At 43.4% G+C, this 24396-nt stretch overlaps 1 protein-coding gene across 1 annotated transcript in view; it reads left to right on the top strand.

Annotated features, from left to right (window-relative positions):
* Positions 1-4307: 4307 nt before the first annotated feature.
* The window catches only part of RND2 (Rho family GTPase 2), a 212241-nt gene continuing 192152 nt past the window's right edge, over positions 4308-24396 (top strand). Inside the window, exons 1-2 of the mRNA XM_063960073.1 lie at positions 4308-4575; positions 19742-19829. Coding sequence (XP_063816143.1) covers positions 4387-4575; positions 19742-19829 — 277 coding nt within the window. The 5' untranslated portion in view covers positions 4308-4386. The remainder of the gene's footprint in view (positions 4576-19741; positions 19830-24396) is intronic.

The raw sequence follows: 24396 nt of genomic DNA, 5'->3' as shown, positions 1-24396 counted from the left end.
CTGGCACTGGGGGCATATGTGGCACTGGGAGCACGGCCCTAGCAACAAGCACTACCCCCTAGCAACGAGCATGACACCCAGTGCATGAAACCCCTGGCAACGAGCATGACACCCTGAGCATGAAAACCCCTGGCACCGTGCATGGAACCAAGAGCATGAAACCCCTGGCAACGAGCAGGTAATTTAAAAGTAATTGGAAGCCTTACTGTAGAACTTAATGTGTAATGGGCATTACGGTGTGTGGTATACTATATCACGGGCATTGTGTGGTATGTGGTATAATGTCTCAGGGTCACTGCAGTGTTTGGCATAATGTATCACGGACATTGCGGTGTGTGTCATAATGTGTCAGGCATTACGGTGTGTTGTATACTATATCACGGGCATTGTGGTATGTGGTATAATGTCTCAGGATCATTGTGGTGTGTGTCATACTGTGTCACAGACATTGTATGTGCTATAATGTATCATGGGCATTGCAGTGTGTAGCATAATGTATAACGGGCATTGCGATTCCTGTCATAATGTGTCACAGGCATTACGGTGTGTGGCATAATGTGTCACAGGCATTACGGTGTGTGGCATAATGTGTCGGGGGCATTACAGTGTGTGCATATTGTGTCATGTGCATTATTGTGTGTGGCATAATGGCTAAGGCCATTGCAGTATGTGGCATAATGTATACTGGGCATTACTATAAGGAGGAAAAATTAGAAATAATGTAAGGGGCATGAATCAGGATTATTTTTCTTTCCTGTGGTGGCCAATGTCTGGGCGTGCAGGTTGCAAAACTGGGGTATAAGGTAGTCTTTCCTGCAATACCACGCCCCTTTACGCGAAGCCACGCCCATTTCAACGAAGCCACACCCCTTTTTGGCGGCGCGCGTCACGGGCGCGCGCATATTTGTCCCTTTACTAGTGCCAATTATGGGGGGTATGGGGGGGGGGCGCCAAAGGATTTTTTGGCTTGGGGGAGAAAAATTTCTAGTTACGCCACTGGAGAAGTGGTCTGTGGTCACCACCTGCAGAACAATTCCTTTATTGGGGGTGTCTTGCTAATTGCCTATAATTTCCACCTGTTGTCTATTCCATTTGCACAACAGCATGTGAAATTGATTGTCAATCAGTGTTGCTTCCTAAGTGGACAGTTTGATTTCACAGAAGTGTGATTGACTTGGAGTTACATTGTGTTAAGTGTTCCATTTATTTTTTTGAGCAGTGTATATAAAACATTAAGCCAGGTGCCTGCAGTATAATGGATCATTCAATAGTTAACACTGGGTAGAACTGAAAACACATGCTATATTCGTGATCTATTCAACTTTCATTATGAAATTAAACAATTTTCTGTATAATGGACCAATGGCTTAAAGCACTCTCTATACATTCTGGCGATCATGTCGGTGTGTGCTGCCAGACATGGAGGAGGCTGCTGATGCTGCTGCCAGCGATGAGCGCGGGTTGAGCCTGGCAGTGTGAACGGTGTGCGCAGTGGCGCTGCCGGTGCTTATAACGCTGTGGTGTACTGTGCGCCACACCCGGCAGAGGTATCTGTCCCCGGCCGGGAATCACTACTGGCAGGACACGGATTTGTTCCACATACTGCGGATGTGTGTAGACGAGCCCTGCATGTGGGCAGCCAACAGGCGATTCTCCTGCAATGGTGTCCTGGGACGCCGTGATGGAGAAGGAGTCACAGGCCGGAGTCATCATCACTGGATCTGGGGGAACATTATGACTATGTTAGGCTGGGGCCACACATAGCTGCCAAGTGGGTCCCGTTCGGCGGGACCCACTTGGCCGCAGGGAGACTGCAGGTGGGTGCCTATGCAGGAGCCCACAAATGTGCGGTAGTCCCGCCGACGCCAGATCCAACCACAGCATGCTGCGGTTGGGCCGGAAGACAGGACGGCGGGAGTTAAATGAGAACACATGCATTTCAATTTATGTATCCACACAGTGCGGCACAGCACTGAAATTCCGTGTATCACTGGCCGGATCCTGTTCTGCGGCATTCTGCAGAACAGGATCCGTGTGCACACATAACCCCCCTCCCGGCCAAGCGGGTCCCGTTCAGCGGGACCCACTTGGCCGCTATGTGTGACCCTAGCCGTAGGGGAAATGTTCGCCATGTTCGCTTCCCACCCCCCTGAATCCGGCCCTGGCTGGGAGGCTCATGAAAAATCATTTGGCACTCCCGGTCACCCGGAAAAGTTGGCAAGTCTCCTGCAACTTGGTCGCACCCCTCCTCTTTCTCCTGCAGCCGCCAGCAGGGAGAGGAAAAGTGGGCAGCCAATGACGGGATTCGCACTGAATTGCGTCATTATGGCCCCGCCCCAGCTTTGCATTGCCAATAATGTGGACATTGCATAGCGGGGAGGGGGGGGGGTGCTGCAATGATGAGCCGACCTGGCTTCTCGACCTGGCTTAAGGGACTTTGTTGCGCTCACCCCCATGCCGGCATTCTGGCAGCCAGGTTCCCGGTGTTGGTATGCTGACCGCCGGGATCCCGACCGCTGGTCACCCACTCCCAACCCAGAAATAAACTATTGCTTTTGCATGTTAACAGATCCATTCACCTTGAGGAATAGGCCTCTAAATGAATTCAGTTGGAATAAGAATAGAATTTTGGATGGTTCTAGACAGTGCCCTATATCAGGGTAGGCACATTCCAGCTGCTGTGGAACTACACATCCTTGCGATACCTATAGGGGGGTACTGACGGAGCGATATTCTAAGCAATCTGACTAGATTGCTTAGAATTTGAGCATTATCGCTCCGTATGTAGCCCTAACAGCGATAGCGATGCGCAGCCCCGCACATCGCTATTGCTGGTGCTAGATTGGCCTGCCGCGCAGGCCAATCTAGCGGGTCGCTCACTTCACCCGCTGGGTGAAATGAGTGGCCCCCCCGTCTCCCCCCGCACGCTCAGCACAGATCGCGCTGTGCTGAGCAGCGGGAGAGATGTGTGCTGAGCGGTTCGCTCAGCACACATCTCTCCCGCATCGGACCGTCTATATGGGCCTTATCACATTTTTATCATGCCCTAACAGCAAAATGCACAAATGTAATTATTTTCCTGTGCCAAAGTCTGTCTCACATTTACCGTTAAAATGGACACACACATAACCGAATTCAAAGCAATTTAGGTTAAAATCAATTGTTTTGTGAAACCACAAACAGTGCCATTTTGGAAAGTTTGACAGATTAGACCATTCAGCAACATGGATAGTGTTGCTGAATGGAGCCGAAGGAATTTCATTTCTTGTTGTGTTGACTGCTCTGCTAATAACCAAATACCTGATTTAGGGGGAAATGTATCAAGCCTTCTGAAGAGTGGACAAGCAGGTGAGTTGCCCATAGCAACCAATCAGTGTCTAGTTACCATTTTATACACAATGGTGGTCATTCTGAGTTGTTCGCTAGCTGCATTTGTTCGCTGTGCAGTGATGAGGCAAAAAAATGGCACTTCTGCGCATGCACGAGCGGCATACTATTACAACGAACAATGTAGTTTTACACAGGGTGTAGCGATGCTTTTCAGTCGCACAGGCAGCCACAGTGATTCACAGGAAGGGGGCGTTTCTGGGTGTCAACTGACCATTTTCAGGCAGTGATTTGAAAAACGCAGGCGTGCCTGGGAAAACATAGGCATGGCTGGGCAAACGCAGGGCGTGTTCGTGACGTCAAATCAGGAACTGAATGGTCTGAAGTGATTGCAAGCACTGAGTAGGTTTGAAGCTACTGTGAAACTGCACAAAAAATTTTTGTAGCCGCTCTGCGAACCCTTCGTTCGCACTTCTGCTAAGCTAAAATACACTCCCAGTGGGCGGTGGCATAGCGTTTGCACGGCTGCTAAAAACTGCTAGCGAGCGATCAACGCGGAATGACCACCAATGTGCAGTACTACTTGATGCATGCTGTCTAGGAGCTGATTGATTAGAAGGCAACTTCTCCCCATTTCCACTCTTTAGAAGGCTCGATACACCAACGTCACTGCCTGTAGAATACTCTGTCATGTTTGCTTATTGCTGGATGTAGCCACAGTTACTGTCAGAAGTCCTGGAGCAGCACTATTCTCACTGCATATTAGTCCCTGTCCCTATTGCCTGTACAGAGCGAGCACACTTATGGCGCGTGCACAACAACTAATACTACATATACGAAGAGAATAATCGCTTCATGTTTTCTTATAACAAGCGCTCGCTACTATACCACGCCCGTTATGGTAATTAGGTAACTCACGTCGGCACCTGATTGGAGGGTTTCCTAGCAAAGGCGTGCCTCTGGAATTGGCAGGTCTGTGGCAGCAGTGGAATCAGCAGCCGGGCGGGCGGTGTGTGTGTGCAGTAGGGAGCGATGCTGGGAGGCTGAGGGTCGCAGTGAATGTGCGGACTGTACCGGGGGGCTGTGTTCCGCTGGGCAGGTGGGCTCTCCATGCGGGAGCGGAGGTGTAAGGACCCAGAGGAGATAATGGACAAGCAGATGGCTCGCTGTAAAATAGTGGTGGTCGGGGATACTCAGTGTGGCAAGACGGCTCTCCTCCATGTCTTCGCCAAGGACTGCTACCCAGAGGTGGGTCTGTAACATACCTGGCTGCTCCTGCATACAGTGACATCACCTAGCCCACCCCTGAGTCACTCCGATCCATGTCCCCTGTAGGGCTCTCTCTGTAGCATGCATCTATTGTCAGGCTCTTATGAGAAAAAGTGAAGTTTCCTGTGAATTCGGAGTCACTCTGGCTTACCCTGTACCAGAGGTCATGCGGATTGCAAGTGCGGGTATCTGAATCGGTGTATCTGGATCTGTTGGTGTTTCTTAGCAATAAGCGTGACTTTACTTGATTTGTAATGCGATGCACTGTGCGGGTTGCAAGGTGTGGAAATGTGTAGTTGGATAATTGGATATAGTAGAACCACCGTTTGATTTGGGTTTTAAAGGGTCAAATTGTGCGGAGAAATATTGGGTCTGCGGTTGCAAAATTCAGCTCGGTTTGTCTGTATCAACGCGTTTGTATCTCCAGTATGTGTATTGTGTACATGGTAGGAGCAGTGCGATTCTGATCCTGCACTAGAGCAGAAGGTGAGCACATCACACACGTTTCTGATGGTTCCCCAGGACTGGGTTGTAGGCTGTGCAGGACTGCTTGCAGAATACACTACTTTGTTATATAGCCTGTATATGCCAGCCTGTGCTTGTCGTTGTAAAGTGCTCTGCAATCTTTTGTTTTTAATCAGAAGAATAGGGTCTCTGTGGAAGATATAGGTACCTGTTTTATTTCCAGGTGTATTGTTCATTGTTTTTGTTGTTTGTGGGGTTATAGTGGTACCCTACTGTATCTGTTCTTTGTACAGCTGAAAAAACCCCAACTGTGTAGGGTTAAAAAGTAGGTTATTACAGTAAGATTAATTTCAGGCAGCTTGGCTGGAGACCCCCTTTTCCGCCCCAAAGTGGAATCATATGTCAGTTGCTAGTGAAGTACAGTGTGCTCATAGAGGATTGCTTTGCTATTGCTTTATTGCACATATGAAAGTATTTATTCTGTAGAGACGCATATGAGTGCAGCGTTAGCTACATAGAAGTGCAATGCAATAGTATTTAGATAAATGCATTTTAGGAGTACATTGTCATATTTGCAAGCAGTGCACTGCAGACACAATTCCGTTATAAAGAAGTCCATCAGTGTGCTCCTCTCTATTCACTAATGTAGTGCATGAAAAGTTCACTGTGTTTTAGCCTACATCGTGCAATCCCGTGGACCTTACAGTCTTTGTGCTGGTCTTCAGAAAGGTTTCCTATTGAACTATAAATGCAGTGTAAGCTAAGCCTAATGATGTACTGTAGGTTAGGCTAGTCGTGTTTTACAGAGTATGATGCCTGAATCTGTGTAGGTTTTTACAATACGATGCCACTGAGAATACTACAGCATTGTTGCACAACCATGCAGTAAAGGGAGGTAAATGTTTTATTCCCCTCTGCCCCCCTTCCCCCCAAAATAAATAAATCAGCTGTTCTGCGCAATTTACATTAGGTCTTAATAGTTACTGGACCATGCCTGTTTGGTATAAGGATCGAATATGCAGGTCTCAATAACAGCAGGCGGTAGTGGTGTCATTTAATTAACACTGCTTAAAAGCACACATTATGTTAGTGGGAGATATAATCTTCCATTGCTTGCTATTTCCAAGCTTGTAACCTATTCCTGATATACAGTACTAGCCAATGTGGCTACTGCTATTTTGTGTATTTCTTTTTCTCGCCTCCTTTAAAAGCTTACCTGCATGTGATGTAATTTCCTGTAATTGGTGTGTCCTGATGGTATTACATCATTGTTCATTAATTGTAGTTTTCCTAATGATCACTCAAGTGATGACAAACCGATTATAAGAAATTACATCACAGCTCACCATTTATGCATGCATAATTACAGAAGGCTCCAAGCACCCTCTGATCAGGGTCCAGCGCAGGTTGGCTGGCATGGATAATATATGCAGTTAGGTTGGATGTTATTTTCTGACCATGTACTGTTTGTGGTCTTCACCTAGCTGCAAATATTGCCCAGTGGAACCAAATCTGCTCTATCTGAAGCACGAGCAGCAAATCACTGGATATTCCAAATTTGGCCACATGTGTGGGTATGAAATCTGACAATGACTCGTCTGCTTACAGATTAATCAAGTGATCAGAAAGAACCATGCATGGACAGCTTTAATTTAATTACTGAGGTAGAAAAGGCACTTGAATTGGAAAGCTGATCAAAACTGTGTTACCTGCTTTCTGCAACCTCCCCCCATATCTGTCTAGCTAGAGATGTATTCTGACACTGTGCGAGAGCAAGCATGTGGAAGTTACAGATTTGTTGCTGCTATTTATGAATGAAATATGAATTGTATGTAAAAGAAGGCAGCAACTGAAAACAATCCGTGCATTTATTTTATTACGTTGCATTATGTTGCAATATTTTGTTTGCAGCCTTTGTTTCAGTAGTATATATTGTAGCACATCATTAAAACAAATTGTAGAGCCGTGTAATCAGATGTAGCCAGTTCGGTCACTTCTATCCGCTGTTAATGCACTTTTGGGATGAATGATTTCTTGTTGTCCGTCTCCACCATTGCAACCTAAAACTGTAGTGATGCATTTAAAATATTACTATGCTACACAACCTATATCTCTTATGTAAATGTCAGATGCCAGTTCAAAAAATAAGTGTATTGGTAAACACGCAATGCATGGGAAATTTATTCAAACTGCATTCCTAAAATTATGTGTAAAGCTCATGTTGGTTTCATGCATTTTGCTCATTTTCCCAGTGCATGTTAGTTATTTCTATCCTTCAACATGTATCTATCGCTGTTTTCTACAATATATAAAAATGTTGTCAGTATGCGGTGGTCGCCATACATTTTTCACCTTTTTTTTTTTTACCATTTTTTGAACTTTGTCTTACTTTACGATCCACGTGGACTACAATTGGGAATAGTAACCTGTGACGAGCACAGCAAGGCACCTTGCCTGAAGCATGGCGAGCAAAGTGGTGCACTAATTGGGGTTCCCACTGATGTTACAGAGTAAGAGACACCAAAAAAAGTTTTTTAAAAACTCATGTCGACCTTTTTCATGTCTATCTTCAGTCCATGTTGCCCTTTTTCAGGTGTCGACCTAGTGCACCAAAAGTGGTCAACCTAGTGACTGTCGACCTAGACAGGGTCGATCCAATGATCCACACAATATTGCCTTCTTAAATCGATGTTTTCCTTTATGACATGTTCTGAGTCTTCACCGACAATAGACAGGAAAGGTCATAGATATTGTGTATTATGTTTGTTCATTATATATTTTTTATAATATATATTTTTTTCTTTTACGTACTGTGCATTGGTAGCTTTCCTCTAAAGCACCACATGCAGTCTTCTATGCTAACTTGCAAGCCTCCAGTCTCCATTTTGGCGTTCTTTAAATACATGCGTCACTCTTTTTGCTGGTCACACTCCTTTGTTGGAAGAAAAGCCAGGACCATTCGTATCAAGTGGGATTTTGCTAGCCTATTAGGCCGTTTTAGACCTAAATGGCCGAAACAGATAAAGGTGTCCATAATCTGGAATCGGTAGATGTCAGCTGGGATAGACAGTAAATGCATTGTAAATTGGCTGAACCGGACTGTATATGTCATCGTCGTCAGTCCATGCTAAACAGCCCTGTCAAAGATCTTGCCATCAGGTCGTCATGCTCAGCAGCCGGATGGACCTTTGTATGGGTAGCGTCAGTCAGCAGATGATGATAAGATGTTAATAGTAATGTGTGTGAGTGTGTACACACACACACACACACACACACACACACACACACACACACACACACACACACACACACACACACACACTTAAACGGTATGCCTGTTCATTCATTCATTCATTCATTCATTCATTCATATATGAAATCAATCATGTGTCAACAAATCGGTGCATAAAAGCATGCAGACATGGTCAAGAGGTTCAATTGTTGTTTAAACCTAACAGTACAATGGGAAAGAAATGTGATCTAAATGACTTTGACTGTGGAATCATTGTTGGTGCAAAACATTGTGGTTTCAGTATCTCAGAAACTGCTGATCTCCTGGGATTTTCACGCACAACAGTCTCGACGGTACACTTAGTGGTACACACAACAAAAAACATCCAGTGACCGACGTTTCTGTGGGTGAAAATGCTTTGTTAATAAGAAAGGTCAGAGAAGAATAGCCAGATTGGTTCAAGCTGACAGGTGATTAACTCAGTAACCGTGCTTTAAAACAGTGGTGTCTAGGGTATGTATAAGAGCACTGTACATCAAACTTTGAAGTGGATTTGTCACATCATCAGAAGAACGCAACGGATTCTACTCCAGTCAGTTAAAAACGGGAAACTAAGCTACCTTGGCAAGGGCTCACCAAACCTGGAAAATGAACATTAGAAAAACGGCACTTGATCTGACAAATCCAAATTTCTGCTGTAACATGAAGATGATAAAAACATCATGCCTTGTTATCAATGGTGAACGCCTGTGGTGTAATAATGTGGGAAATGTTTCTTGGCACACATTAGGCCACTAAATACCAGTTCTGCATTGTTTAATTGCCACGGCCTACCTGAGTATTTTTCTGATCACGTGCAACTCTTTATGGACACAACTACCCAAATTCTGTTTGCTACTTCCAGCAAGATAATGTGCCATGTCACAAAATACTTGTCACCTCTAGCTGGTTCCATGATCTTGACAATGAATTCCATATACTTCAGTGGCCTCCACAGTGACCTAGGGGTATATTTACTAGTGTGGGTCTTCAGATGTGTCCATAGCAACCAATCAGTTTCTACTGCGCAGAGGACAGAAGGAGAAGACAGCATCCCTGGAGCCCTGGATAACGCATTGCATCACCGGAAGGGTAAGTGTACTTGAATTGTTACTTAACTAAGCTATATATCACATCAGTTCGATGCGATATATAGTGAAAAGTATCAATTCTGTTTTTCATTTTGTACATGAAGAGACCTCTTCATAATGGCAAACCTTCAGACTTCTGCTTGCTGCCCCCCCCCCCAACAACTTCCTGACAATTTTGTAAATAAAAACTCTTATCTGCTCCTGGCTTGTGAGGCTGCAGTCTTGATGTCTGATGCAGCATGCTGTCCTAGGTCCACAGTTGCCCAGGGAAAAATACAGAGACAGGGGATTCCCAAATGAAGCAAAACCCCCAAAAATAAACAACTTGTCACTATCAACCGACATCACTTTTGTCTGATTACACTGTATGTTTGATTCCCTTGTCTATTCATTATGCAAAACGTCATAATTATTTTTCCCTCACAAGCGCCTTTGTCCCCTATCTTTTCACCCAAATATATCGCTGCCCACCATTTTCTCCTACATAACCCTCTGCCACCAGCTTTTTTTTTTTTTTACATGACCCTCTCCTTGCCAGCTTTTCCCTGTCCTGACCGATCTACCTACAACTGCCCTACAGCTTTTCTTTCACATGCCCACCACTTCCCATCAATATTGGTATCATGTCCCTCGCAGCTTACCTGCCTTCCTCCAACATGCCCGTCCACCCACCAGATTCACTCACAAGTTCAACAGCCTTCTCACACATGTCAACCATGCCCACCAGTTTTTTTTCTTATCTCCCCTGCCTACCACAGTGCCTCCTGCAAACAACATTTTTCCTCAAATGTCACACTGCCCATCACTTGTTTCCGTACATGCCCCCTTACACTCCAAATTTCTCCCTACATTTCCCTCCATCCACATTGTTCCTTACATGCTACACGCCTGCCCACCCCATTTTCCATTACACCCCCTCCTCGCCTGGCACATTTTTTCCTTGCACCCGGCCCCCCACCTACTATTACTCCTTTTACTTACCTGATTCTCTGACCCTGCTGCTCTGTCATTGGGGTCGATTCAATTCGGCAACTTATGAATAGCGCCGGGAATTAGCTCTCGATGCTATTCAATTCAGCTAAAGTTAAGTCGGCGAATGCCCGTTCTCGCCGACTTAACAGGTAGTTTTGTTGGGAGAACGGGCATTCTCCGACTTAACTACCCGCGGCGATGCTGATTCCCGACAGAATCAGCCTCGCGCCGGGCGCGCGGCAGCACTCTTGTCGCTTTTCTTCTCTCACCCCCCGGGGATGAGAGAAGAATTCCCGACAATTGCGGGTAACTAGCAACTGAATTGAATAGCGTCGGGAGCTAATTCCCGGCGCTATTCATAAGTTGCCGAATTGAATCGACCCCATTGTTGACTGTCTTTAGCAGCTGCGTCCTCCATGCACTATTATGTTCCTCTATCTGAAAAATTGTCATTGCGAATAACTCAGTGTTGTCTTAATGACTAAAGGGCTTGGTTCATGTTTGTGATTAAAGCAGAAAACAAGCAATTGGACTAAACCATGTTGCACTGCAGGTGGGACAGATGTAACATGATCAGAAAGTTAGATTTTTGGGAGTGCGGTGTGTTTAGACTGAAATCCAAATGTCAGTGTAAAAATAAAGCTGGCTAATAGTTGTGGGCTACATGCATAAGCGGCCAGTATTTACCATGCACGGAAAAAATATAAATGTATTTGCTCCCCATGCATGGCAACATGGTTTGTTCCAGACACAAAGTTACTTGCTTTTTTATTGCATTACTTACAAACATAAAACAGAGCCCAAGTCCTCAAATGTTGACTATGGTGTATATTCAGTTGAAGTCGGATCCATTCCGACATGTATTTGTTGGAATGGATCCGACAAGGGCTATTCAATGGCATCTCAATTCGACTTTAAAAGAAGTCGAATTGAGATGAGGGGGAGAGCAGCGGGGAGAGCCAGGGGGAGACGGGGGAGAGCAGTGCTACAGCAGTGTTGTAGGAGGATATGGCACCGCCGCCAGACTTCACAGTAGCGTCCACCCGGCTCCAGCAAGCGAGACCTAATGTTATCTATCTGATATGCTTTTTAACCTGGTTATGCTGGAATAATGGGATAGAAATCATCACCATCACTAACAAATTAATATTTCCTTCATGTTGGATGAATGGATTTTTAATTGATTGCCATTGCTACTACTAACCAATGGACTTTAACTCATTACCATTCCCAATATATTGCAATTTAACATCAAATATATGGTAGCAGTGATTGTGATTATAATCATATCATTTTTAATTATAAATCACCGGCCGTGTGGTATATTATTTAGTGTACTGTATGTATTATATGTATTAAATATTTTATAGAGTCAAGCAGCGCATCATTTCTTCTTTATATTCGGTTTTCAATATTTGTTGCATTGACGTGTTGTCGCTATGTGGTCTAATAGCTTATTTCATACTAAAACACTGTTAGATTTGACAACTTCACCTTGAGAGCTGTGGAAGATATTTGCGTACAAACTAACTGTCAGGAAGGACTAGGGTCTTTTGTGTTCATGGCAGCTGACACTTGTGGACCAGGGTTGGAAGCTCGATGGAAGAAACTAATAGGCTTAAGATAGTTCCTGCGTATGAGCTGAAGAGAACTGGCAACAGACTAAGAGTTGACGAATACCCAGGACAGAGGCGTGGACTCTTAACACGCTGGCGGTCTTGACCAGGGATCCCCGCATGGGAGTTTGGATTTAGCTGCATCTGACGTGCAGGTTGCGGCCCTCTGCCCCGGGTCTCTCAGATCTAAAACCTGATAATAATAATGGTGGGTGAGAAAGTAGGAACGTGTGGTTCAGGATGGCAGACTAGACCGAAGGTGCAGGAGACCAGACTGGAACCGATGGTTTGCAATCTCAGACTGGAAGTTGATGACTGAAGATATCAGAGTGGAACCGATGATGCTTCTAGTATCGGGCTGGGACCGATGATGTGACGATCAGACTGGAACAGATGATCCGACTGGAACCGATGATTACACTGTGCTGAGCGGGAAGTCACAGGTACACTGAGTCTGCTGAAGAATGATCTGTGCAAAGCTGAAGGCAGCGGGTGTGATGAGTTGGGCTGAATGCAGCAGAGCTAGTTGAGTCAGGCTAGAACTGACAATGCTTAGCAGAAGAATGCAAACATAGTGGATGTTTAGTAGTCAGGCTGACAAGCACTCATAGAAAGTGTCACAGGAGTGGTCTGAAACCAGATAATCTTCAGTGCAGAATGTATGCATTCAGGAGCTGGTGATATCCTGAGGCAAGCAAGTAATGAGCACTGAGAACCTGTTGCAATCACTGAATGCACACACCTGTTTGGTACTGCAGGCTGCAAGTGCAAACACTGGAGAAGGTGACTCAGGGGGGACATGTACTAAGCAGTGATAAAAGTGGAGAAGTGAGCCAGTGGAGAAGCTGTCCATGGCAGCCAATCAGCTGCTCTGTATTCTTTTATAGTATGCAAATTATAAATGTTAATGCTGATTAGTTGTCATGGGCAACTTCTCCTCTTGCTCTCTTCTCCACTTTTATTACTGCTTAGTAAATAGACCCCTAAGACACAGGTGCTGGCTGAGGTCTGTAGTTCCACAACTTCAGAAGCCGAGTCAGGAATGCTGTATAGACAGCAAAGTCAGAGGTCTGAAGCCAGGATACGCAGCTCTAGTAAGTGACATTGTTCAAGGCAATTTGCATAGGCCAGAGTCAGACCTTATATCCCCTTTGCTGCACTGTGACTGGTGGAGAGAATCAGCTGACTCAGTCAGAGCGTTGGTTGGTGGATCAGTGATCAGCTGATACCTGTCAACGTGGCAGTGCCCAGTGTTGAGGAAGGCGAGAGAACAACAGGGTTCACGGAATAGGGTACACTGGGAAGAGCAGCAGATCCATGGAGATGGACAGTCGGCTGGAACACCTGACCTCCACAGAGTATCACACCAGTGGGCAGGGAAAGAAGCGCTTTGCCTGATTGCAATTTCTGACACAAACAAACTTATTATTTTAAATGTGTAGATTTAAAGTGTGTAAATCTTAGCTGAAGGACACTCTTATGCCATATCTGTATAATGCTGGTCACACATGGTGAAATATATAGTTCTTTGGGTCCTGATCACCAGACACTCGTGCGAGCATCATTACTGAAAGGGCTGCTTAAATTGACAAGTAATTTAACTATGGTCTGAATGGCTGTGCAGAGAAGTAAATGTAGCGCATACGTATCCTAGCAATATCTGCCCATCTGAAGAAACAATGAGTGTAAAGTGATAGGATTTTGATTAGCCTTTTACTTTACTGTTTCTCTGCTCTTTCCAATACAAGGCAGGCATCGCTGCAGTCATTGGTGCCCAGTAAGGAGCTTCCAATCTCTGCACTACTCTCAGTCATGGCAGATTCACATCTTGTCACATAATTGTCAGTATCTGATATTTGTCACGGGAGACAATAGAGGGTACGGGGACAGCAGGCTGGTGATATATGATACAGTGAGTTTCTGATCTGATGAAAGGTTGCAGAGGAGACAAAGGGAAAGTAAGGTAGTAGACATGGGACAGACAATGGAGACTTCAAAGATAGTTTTTGTGTATATTTCTTGTGCAATGAAGCTCATTAGGATTATTCAAATCTTCTTCTCTGCCTACCTGCTGGGAAGAAGGCCTTGCTGGGTTGGTGTGGGAGCAACTATGATATGCTGCAGGGCTTCAGAGCTGACATAAGGGCATTTTGTATTTATGATGTATTCTCATAACACAGAGAATGCACCAGGAAAGGTGGTATGTTCCACATTCTTTTTATGCTTTCATGTAATTGAGTAAGGGCCGGATTCGGATAGTTGCGGTACTTACTGCTAGTAGCATCGGGCTTTAATGCCTGGAGCGATTCAATTACAATCCCATTTCCTTATACGGTAACCCATCCGCTAACACATGTTAGCCCATAGATTTTGGGTTAAGTGCTCAGAGCTACAGGGTAACCAACTCATGGTGGCCAGAATAAGGGCAGAAAGCCCTACTTACTGCAGATTTCTCTGCCTCAGGAGGGGGTGCCACAGATAAATGGTAAATGCAGCCTGTGAGCTGCAATTGAATAGTCCCAGGCATTGTTACAAGCCTGTGACTAATTGAATCTGTCTCTGTATGGAAAAGGATTAAATGCAATATTCTACACTGGAAATAAGGAAATACAATATGCTACCAGTATTATATATGGATTTGTACCACAAAAGTCCATGGTCGGGATGTGAAGTCAGAGTTCAGTGGCTGTGCGGGAAAACGTGGACTTTTTTTTTTAAAGCGGCAATCATTTACAAGGCATGGTTTACATCCTGGCCCAGTTGTTCTGTGGAACAGCATTTTTCATATGGTTTCATGCATGCAAGTGCCTGGAAACTGGATAAAACTAGCCTACAGTATCAGTAGGTATGAATTGTAGGCTGATAATTGAGTTAAGGACAGTGCTTTTCGGTTTACTTTTGTTGTGCTTATTTCTTATGCAAAATGATGGAAGCTAACTACTGCACATCTGTTGATTGTATTTGCTGTCTCCCTTGAAGATATGTCAGTTATAGCTGGGTTGATCAATGGTTTTTTTTTATTGGCTGCAGTGTAGTCACAAGACCAGTAGAGACATCAAGCATGTTATCCAGTATCGGAACTGGTGCTGGAATACATGTCCTTCCTTATACTAATACTACATGATGATCCTTAATCGGGCAGGTCAATGTTATGGGAAAATATATTAATCCGTCTTTGGCAAAATGACATGTGGCCTTCCAACTCCTATGGAGCTACACATACCGGCTGTCACAACTGTCATATGGATTATGGGGATGCTGACCATACACTTGGAGTTGGCATTTTCCCCAGAATTGAGGTACAGAGTCTACATTGTCGGTGGCGGGGACCACTGCAAGGGAATATGGACTTTCCTGAACCCGACACACAGGTCGTTGCCCTCAATCTGGGTTTTATAGGTAGAGTGTTTGAAACTGGCGCTAAACGTGACAACACACATCACTATGGGAGCCTCAGCTGCTTGTTGACCGCTAGGAACAGAGTCGCAGCAGCTGGTGGAAGAATCCAGCGGCTAGTAGGAGGACCACTGGCAGAACAGTTCACTGCGGTATAGTCTGCTGGGCAGCTGAGGTGTGTCACCAGACCAGCATTAAGGCATGCTAAAACTATGGCAGGGCATGCTGGGATGTCAAGTTCCACCTGAGTTTGAAGGTGGCATGTTGAATATCGCTGTCTATGCTATCATTGTAGTTATAGTTTTCTTGAGGAGGTGGTCAGAAGTGATAATCTGGAACCTTTCAACAAAATTTAATATACTATGCATTGTTTTCATTGGCTAAAGACCACACAGTACATCCCAACACACAATAGATTAATTGAAATTGTATTCTAATAAATATTGTGAATACATTGTCATAAGATATCGGCTAAAATCCTTTCCCAAATCTGGTTGTGTACTTAATTTTGTTTTCTTGTTACGTGCTAAAAATGACGTGATCTGGTTTTTAAGGTATGCTAGCTCTAATTGCTGTCTGGCTTGATATACCTTATCATTTGTTATCCCTTGTTGCTAAGGGATATTTGTGGTCATTCCGAGTTGTTCGCTCGGTAATTTTCTTCGCATCGCAGCGATTTTCCGCTAGTTGTGCATGCGCAATGTTCGCTCTGCGACTGCGCCAAGTAAATTTGCTATGAAGATTGGTATTTTACTCACGGCATTACGAGGATTTTTCTTCGTTCTGGAGATCGGAGTGTGATTGACAGGAAGTGGGTGTTTCTGGGCGGAAACTGGCCGTTTTATGGGAGTGTGTGAAAAAAACGCTACCGTTTCTGGGAAAAACGCGGGAGTGGCTGGAGAAACGGAGAAGTGTCTGGCCGAACGCTGGGTGTGTTTGTGACGTCAAACCAGGAACGACAAGCACTGAACTGATCGCACTGGAAGAGTAAGTCTCGAGCTACTCAGAAATTGCACAGAGAAGTCTTTTCGCAATATTGCGAATCTTTCGTTCGCAATTTTGCTAAGCTAAGATTCACTCCCAGTAGGCGGCGGCTTAGCGTGTGCAATGCTGCTAAAAGCAGCTTGCGAGCGAACAATTTGGAATGAGGGCCAATGTCCAGTTCAAGCCAGATAACTGCAGATTAACCCTCTCTCCTCCTTATGGGGGAAAAAAAAATTCTATATAGAACTTCAGAAACCAATAAAGGAACGAGCTTGATCCCTCCTTGGTTTCATTATTAGAAAGTCTTTTTCATGAATGAGATGACAAATAACCGTTTTAATTCTATAATTATTAAAAGGACATGCATGCAGAAGTGTATTAACAGGATGAAAATATATATTTTTGGTTGCTAAGTGTATATGCATTTTACCTGTCTGATGTTTATTAGATTGAACACAACGGCTGGTTACTGTATCTTTGCCCAGTAGGTAACCCCCAATTTCTTTTGTGTGCAGACATCAGCAGGCTATCTGCAATGCTGGTGTTTAAACAAGGATAATAAGATTAAGGAGCCTGTTTACACAATTGCTTTTTATCTACTTATGCACAAACTCCGTTTCATTTTGAATCAGTCTGTGTTTTCTCCATGTAGACCTCAGACAAAAGCATTCATTAAAATATCTGGTCTCCCATTTTATTAAGATGTTTTTGTTTTTTTAAATACAGGGGGAGAGGATTAACACTAATATTAATTTAGACTTGTGTCTGATGATTTAATTGGAAATACATTTATCAAGTTAAAATAATTAAACTTAAATATTTGGCTGTAGATTAAAAGTGTAGGAAGAATATACAGTGTACTAAGAAATAAGGTGCTTTTGCAAATCTACATTTGGAATCTGCAGAATGCAAACCTCTGCTCGGGGAGCTGCGGAAAGCAAGATTCTCCTTGGGAGCTGCGGAAAGTAGGAAGCCCCTCAGGAGCCTGTGGAAAGGCTTGGTTTTAAGCAAAGGCATCTGGGACAAGTGTTGGCAATACATGCTAAATTTGAAACTCTTATTTAACATGTGCTGTAACCCATAGCAGTATCAGATGTTAACATATTACCCGTCTTACCAATTCTCTGCCTTAAGCAGTTCCTGCGCTGATCTGCCTATGGTGAATGGTAGGACCAGCTTTAAATGTCTTCCTGAAAATACATGGACATTGACATTTTTTCATATATGTATACATTTACACCTTGCTCTATTGCAAGCAATGTCTGTTTCTGTGTTCATCCAGCATGCCCCAACTCTTTCATTGTAGCTATTTCTGCAGTTAGTATAAATTACCTTTACTTCTATCCCACAGTCATTTACATAACGTGTTAACCTGATAATTCTCTTTTGAATCCCAAGGGCCTCTTCCTTTTTTTTTTTTGTTCACTCTAGAAGATGAATCGAGTGATGAAGAAATGCTTGCGCTTGATTTATCACCCATCTTACATTTAAATAAGAAGTTTTAATAGCTTACATTTGAATTAAATAGAAAACAATGCTGGAATAGTGGAAACCTATGAGACAAAGAGTGGTCACAGGGGTATTGCAGAGAAATGCTTTGTGTGTATTACTGCATGCAGCAACTGAATCGTGCTGTAAAACCATGTGTAAATATTAAGGAACCGCCACCCTGCATGAGTAATCGGGTATTCTGCTCCAAGTTGTGTAACCCACAACAACCAGTAATGTCTTCTCTAATTAGTCAGTCTGTCTAACCACAATATTTAATTGGTGGCAGTTGGCTAGATACATGGAGATGTTTGGAATTTGAAAGTTTTTAAAACATCCACCTTGTAAGCTGGCCCTAGGTAGGACTGGTGGTTTATTATTATTATTATTATTATTATTATTATTATTATTAACATTATGCACCATCAGTTTACATACATTAGTGCTTTGTGATTGGAAATAAAATGGAAATCAATTATTTGATCTGTGAAGTAAAATACTGGACTGGGTATCTATGCCTATTTCCCTATAGATTGTAAGCTTGTGAGCAGGGCCTTCCTACCTCTGTCTGTCTGTTATTACCCAGTTCTGTTCTATTACTGTTGTTCTAATTGTAAAGCGCAACGGAATATGCTGCGCTATATAAGAAACTGTTAATAAATAAATAACAAGAGACTAATGAGGTGCAGTCAGTCCCTGACATCATGCTCGATATAATATGATAGTTTAATTTGTAGAGATATGGCCCGGCGGGGAGAGGGGGTTGGGGTGTGCTGGTCTCCTACCCAGGCACCTTCTGCACTTCCTGCTCTGCTCTGAAACAGGTCTGACCTGTTTGTGCTGCACATGCCCAGTAATGTATGCTGCGAAAAGTTATTCTTGCTTATATCAGAGAGAGAGAGTGGGGTGGCACAGTGGTATACGGAGAAAGTAAGGGATTATTGTCCCTGTGTCAGTGGGTTAGTATCTCTGTGTGACCTCCATTTGATTCTCTCAACTATCTTTCCTGTATTTTCTCTGTTCTCAAAACGGCATCTGATTGGCTATCCAAAACACGTGACATCCGTGAGCCAATAAGATGCCGTTTTGAGAACTGAGTAAATCCGAGTAAAACCGAATCCGCTCATCTCAAGCATATACTATACTATGTTTTAGTGAAGAGGCAGGCACAATTCATGCTGAGCACCCGGCAGACTGGCAGCTTGTCTCCTCTATTTTTGTATGTAATTTGATAATCCATGGTTAACCAATTAAACACAACACAGCAGCTATGGGATACGGTTATTAGGTCGTCCACACTTAGGTCGACAGTCATTATGTCAACCACTATTGGTCGACATGGTCATTAGGTCGACCTGAACAAGGTCAACATGAGTTTTTCACATTTAAAAAAAATGTTTTAACTTTTTCATACTTTACAATCCATGTGAGCTACGATTGGGAATAGTAACCTGTGCCGAGCGCAGCGGTAGCGGAGTGAAGCGAGCCATGCGCATGGACACGGTGCACTAATTGGGGTTCCGGGTCACTCTACGAAAAAAACGACACCAAAAAAAGTAAAACTCATGTCAACCTTTTTCCATGTCGACCTTGTTCATGTCGACCTAGTGACCATGTCGACCAATACTGGTCAACCTAATGACCCATAGCTGCAACTACATGATAAGCACTATACAAGGTTTACTTTCTGGGCACTTTAAAAACACAGTAATTCAGTGAAACACGAAGGCTATGTGATTGGCATGTTATACTGTACACCCATGTAGTTATAATGCACAAAAGCTGTTTTACAGGTGTACCCACATATAGCACTGTGCCTGTGATGTCCTGGCTAACAAGCAATCTTGTTTGTTCTATTCTAGAATTATGTCCCCACCGTTTTTGAGAACTACACAGCCAGCTTCGAGATAGACAAGCAGAGGATCGAGCTCAATATGTGGGATACGTCTGGTGAGTCTCTGCCTCTGGTATACTTCTGCATACTATCTGGGAACTGGTCAGCGTGGCTGGTGTCCCACTCTCAAACTGGAAATCATTCTTTTTTTGGATGCCCATCAAAATGAGAGAGATATATATATATATATATATATATATATATATATATATATATATATATATATATATATATATATATATATATATATATACATACATACACACGTTGAGTATCCAAATATTCCGAAATACGGACTTTTTTGAGTGAGATAGTGAAACCTTTGTTTTCTGATGGCTCAATGTACACAAACTTTGTTTAATACACAAAGTTATTAAAAATATTGTATTAAATGACCTTCAGGCTGTGTGTATAAGGTGTATATGAAACGTAAATGCATTCTGTGCTTAGATTTAGGTCCCATCACCATGATATCTCATTATGGTATGCAATTATTCCAAAATACAGAAAAATACGATATCCAAAATACCCCTGGTCCCAAGCATTTTGGATAAGGGAGACTCAACGTGTGTATGTATGTATGTATGTATGTATGTATGTATGTATGTATGTATGTATGTATGTGTTCTGTAAAAAAGAGCTACATATACAATGTATGTAAAAGTTTCAAGAACTTGTCCCAACTGAAAATGTCTTAGCTAAGAGTGAGTATTAGTATTATACTAACATGGATAGAGGCATATTATGGGAAGACCTAAATGTCTGATAAATGAGGATACACACAGTATTTGGGGGCTATTTACAAAGCTTTGGAGAGAGATAAAGTGAACGGTAATAAAGTACAGTACCAACTAATCAGCTCCTGGCGTTTTGCAAACACAACCTATAACATGGCAGTTAGTATCTGGTTGCCTGGTACTTTATCTCGGTTTACTTTATCTCTCTCCAAGGTTTAGGAAATAGGCCTCCAAGATACTCCTCACATGATTCAGAGATGGATGCAGTAGGTACAGCTACTGTGTCTTTGGACGCAGCACCAATGAAAAAATATGCAAATGCTGCAGGAGGCGTCCTGTGTTAATAGACACCTTCTGCATGCTTGTGTGATCCACCGCTGCATCCAAAGACGCAGCATTGGATGTGGAACGCTTCCTTTTGCCGTCCCCTTCCCTAAATGTCCGCAGTCTGTCAATCAAGCTACGGCTTAGGGGACACACTGAACAATTACGCAGATGCTCAGTATGGGTCCTGTGCATGCGGAGTTCAGTTAATACCAAAAAACACAGAGATGTACATAAACAATCGGTTTGTTTACATCTCTGTTTTAGCCCCTTAGTTCTTACATACACTTTGAATGTTGTACCATGCTTTCTTAGATGCATCATCTAATATTATAAGCTGAGTGGTTCTATAGAATATTCTGTGCTGCTTTTTTCCACATTCAGGCAATGAAGAGGTTTATGTGAGATCTCAGGTAGCAGCTCTTTCCATATGCTGTGCTTGTCAATAGATCAGATCACAGCAGCATTGTGAAAGCCATTGGAGCACAGAGAGGGAACTTGCATCTGGGGTGAAGGCAAAGGGAGATGATGCGATCATTCAAACAAGTGCTCAAATTCTGGCTTCACTACATTCTGCCACTGACATGGTTTTAACTTCTCATTGTGGCACCAAGCTCTGGATTTTTCCATTTTCTGCAATAGTTCCAAAAAAGTGGTATGGCTTATGGGGACTGTTGTGGATTCAGCAAATGATGAGCATAAAATATACTAATTGAGGGCGTGGTTAGTCAGACTGAGGGTAGTGCTCATGTTGTCCTTATTTGGTATACCCCCCTTCCCCCTATCCACTTCAAATGTTGAAAGGTATGGTCTCTTTTCCCAAGACAGAGGCACACCTAACTGCTATGTATTGCAGTCTGTGGGGCTGATTCGAAAGGTGGATGCTATAGCTACAGCTGCTGTGTCTTAGTATGCAGCGGCTCTTCTAACATATGAAAAAGCCGCAGGAGGAGTCTTGTGTTAGGACACCCACTGACTGCTTCTGTGATTCGCTGCTGCACCTGAAAACACATCATCGGATTCATCTGTATGATCATCGGGATGTCCAGTGAAATCACTCTGCAGGAGTCCATGAAGCTGCGTCCTAGGACGCAGCCACTGTCTTCAGTATGCCCAGAAAACAAGACTGACATGCCCCCATTTTCTGCAGTGCTGCCCTCAAACACCAGAGACATGTCAATCATGCTTCAGCCTTTGGGGCACTACAACTGACATCACAGACACAGATATGCACATGCACAGGTGAAACGGCATTAAAGATTTGTGTAAATATCGGGTTTATAATGTATATGTCTGAATGAGGCTCTATATACGATAGTGTGATCTTTATTGTTGTTGGGAATGAAGAAGCACTGCTCTATTAACAGGTAGTGTCCTTTAAAAGCGGGTGCAGAAATACTGTGATAGAAATACACTAGCAAGCATTGATACGGCAAACACTCATCGGGGAAATCAGCATGCAGTATTTTGTTCCAGCTTTACGAGCACTGTTTATCTTAGCGTGTCAGACATTTTTTGGGCCTGTTTATTTATTGGCCAAAGATATTTTCCATTCTTCCCACACACACAGCAGTGATTTATCCGTCCCCAGATATAGGGACTTTTTTTTTTCTTGTAAATAAAGACAGATTTATATTCAGACTATAAAATATATGATGGTTATTAATACAATTGAAGTTGAGGTGTCCTGTGTAGTAAGAGAATTTAAATAATAAAATTATAATGTTTTGTTCCCCAATATATCAAACGTCTTAGCTTTGGCATATCTGTGTCACAGGACCTACCCACCTCCTCAATGGCAGTGTTACACGACAATGTAAATCACTTTTAATGCTAGTAAGGTCAACCAGCGATTATATATACAGTTATTGGCATTTTGAAACTGTCATAATGTAAAGTAGTAAATGTGTTTTATTCTCAAAGTAACGTCATTATAATACCCTGTTGGTTTAATGTCAAAGGAGTCTATCATTACACATCATTTATAGCCTACTTCATCTTAAAACTAGAGTCTTAACGGGAATTGTAACATTAATAAGAAATTGTAATATGTATATAGATGGAACATCTCCGTAAGCATTGCTCCTTTTTGTCAAAATGATTGCAATTCTTTTACTGCTAAGTGCTTTTAATGATGGTATGTGGTAGAGTTGTAATGCTTCATGTGCTGTGTGAACAATGCATCATATGAGGCAACTATGTATACATGTGATATGTTACAAGGGCGTAACTACCATATGCGCAGTAAGCGCAGCTTCTATGGGGCCCACCTTCCCTGCCGAGGTTATATACATTTTTCACCATCGGTAGATACGTAGAGGCCCTTACAAACTTTTGCCTTGGCTTACAGTATATTAGTTATGCCTCTGGACCTGCTCATTGTAATGTGGTTTAAAATTACCGTATATACTCGAGTATAAGTCGACCCGAATATAAGCCGAGGCACCTAATTTTACCACAAAAACCTGGGAAAACTTATTGACTCGAGTATAAGCCTAGGGTGGAAAATGCAGCTCTAGACGTATGCAGCCCTCATACTGCCAGATATGCCCCCACAGTGCCAGATATGCCCTCATACTGCCACATATGCCCCCTCCCCCCAAGTGCCAAATATGCTCCCCCCCCAGTGAAAGTAACAACTTACCATCCCCGCTCCGGCGCTCCCCCGCTGTCTTGTGAAGGAGGGACACGGAGGGCACAGCGCGCGCCTCTCCTGTGTCCCTCCGGCGGCAGCGGCGTGTGTGTATTAAATGAAGTGCCGGTTCGTGAGCCAATCAGAGCTCACGAACGGGTACTTCCTTTAATAGACCCGCCGCTGCTGTCGGAGACGCTGGAGGGACACAGGAGAGCCGCGCGCTGTGCCCTCCGTTTCCCTCCTTCACAAGACAGCGGGGGAGCGCCGGAGCAGGGATGACTGGAGTATAAGTGCAGTGTGACATGTTTTCCCACTGACTCGAGTATAAGCCGAGGGGGCTTTTTCAGCACAAAAAAAGTGCTGAAAAAGTCTGCTTATACTCGAGTATATACGGTAACTGAAGGGCATTATAATGTTATATATTAAAAACTAGGGCACTATAATGTGGTACAAAATATGAGTTCTAGGCAATATAGTGTGGCATAATATGAGCTGAGTACACTGCTGTATGGCACAACATGAGGTGGGGACACTGAATGTCATAATGTGAATTTGGAGGTACTATTGCATAATGTGTGCTGGCAATCCTATGATGCAACATAAGGTGACCTAAGGCGCTATGGTTCATAAAATAAACTAGGCCACTGCTCTACGGCATAAAATAAACTAGGCACTACTATGGTTCATAAAATAAACTAGGCACTACTATGGGTCAGAAAATGTACTAGGCACTACTATGGGTCAGAAAATGAACTAGGCACTACTATGGGTCAGAAAATGAACTAGGCACTACTATGGGTCAGAAAATGAACTAGGCACTACTATGGGTCAGAAAATGAACTAGGCACTACTATGGGTCAGAAAATGAACTAGGCACTACTATGGGTCAGAAAATGAACTAGGCACTACTATGGGTCAGAAAATGAA

Source organism: Pseudophryne corroboree, chromosome 3 (assembly GCF_028390025.1).
Source record: "Pseudophryne corroboree isolate aPseCor3 chromosome 3, aPseCor3.hap2, whole genome shotgun sequence".
Taxonomy (NCBI): domain Eukaryota; kingdom Metazoa; phylum Chordata; class Amphibia; order Anura; family Myobatrachidae; genus Pseudophryne; species Pseudophryne corroboree.
The sequence above is the reverse complement of the archived record's forward strand: the minus strand, read 5'-3'. Positions and strand labels throughout refer to the sequence as shown.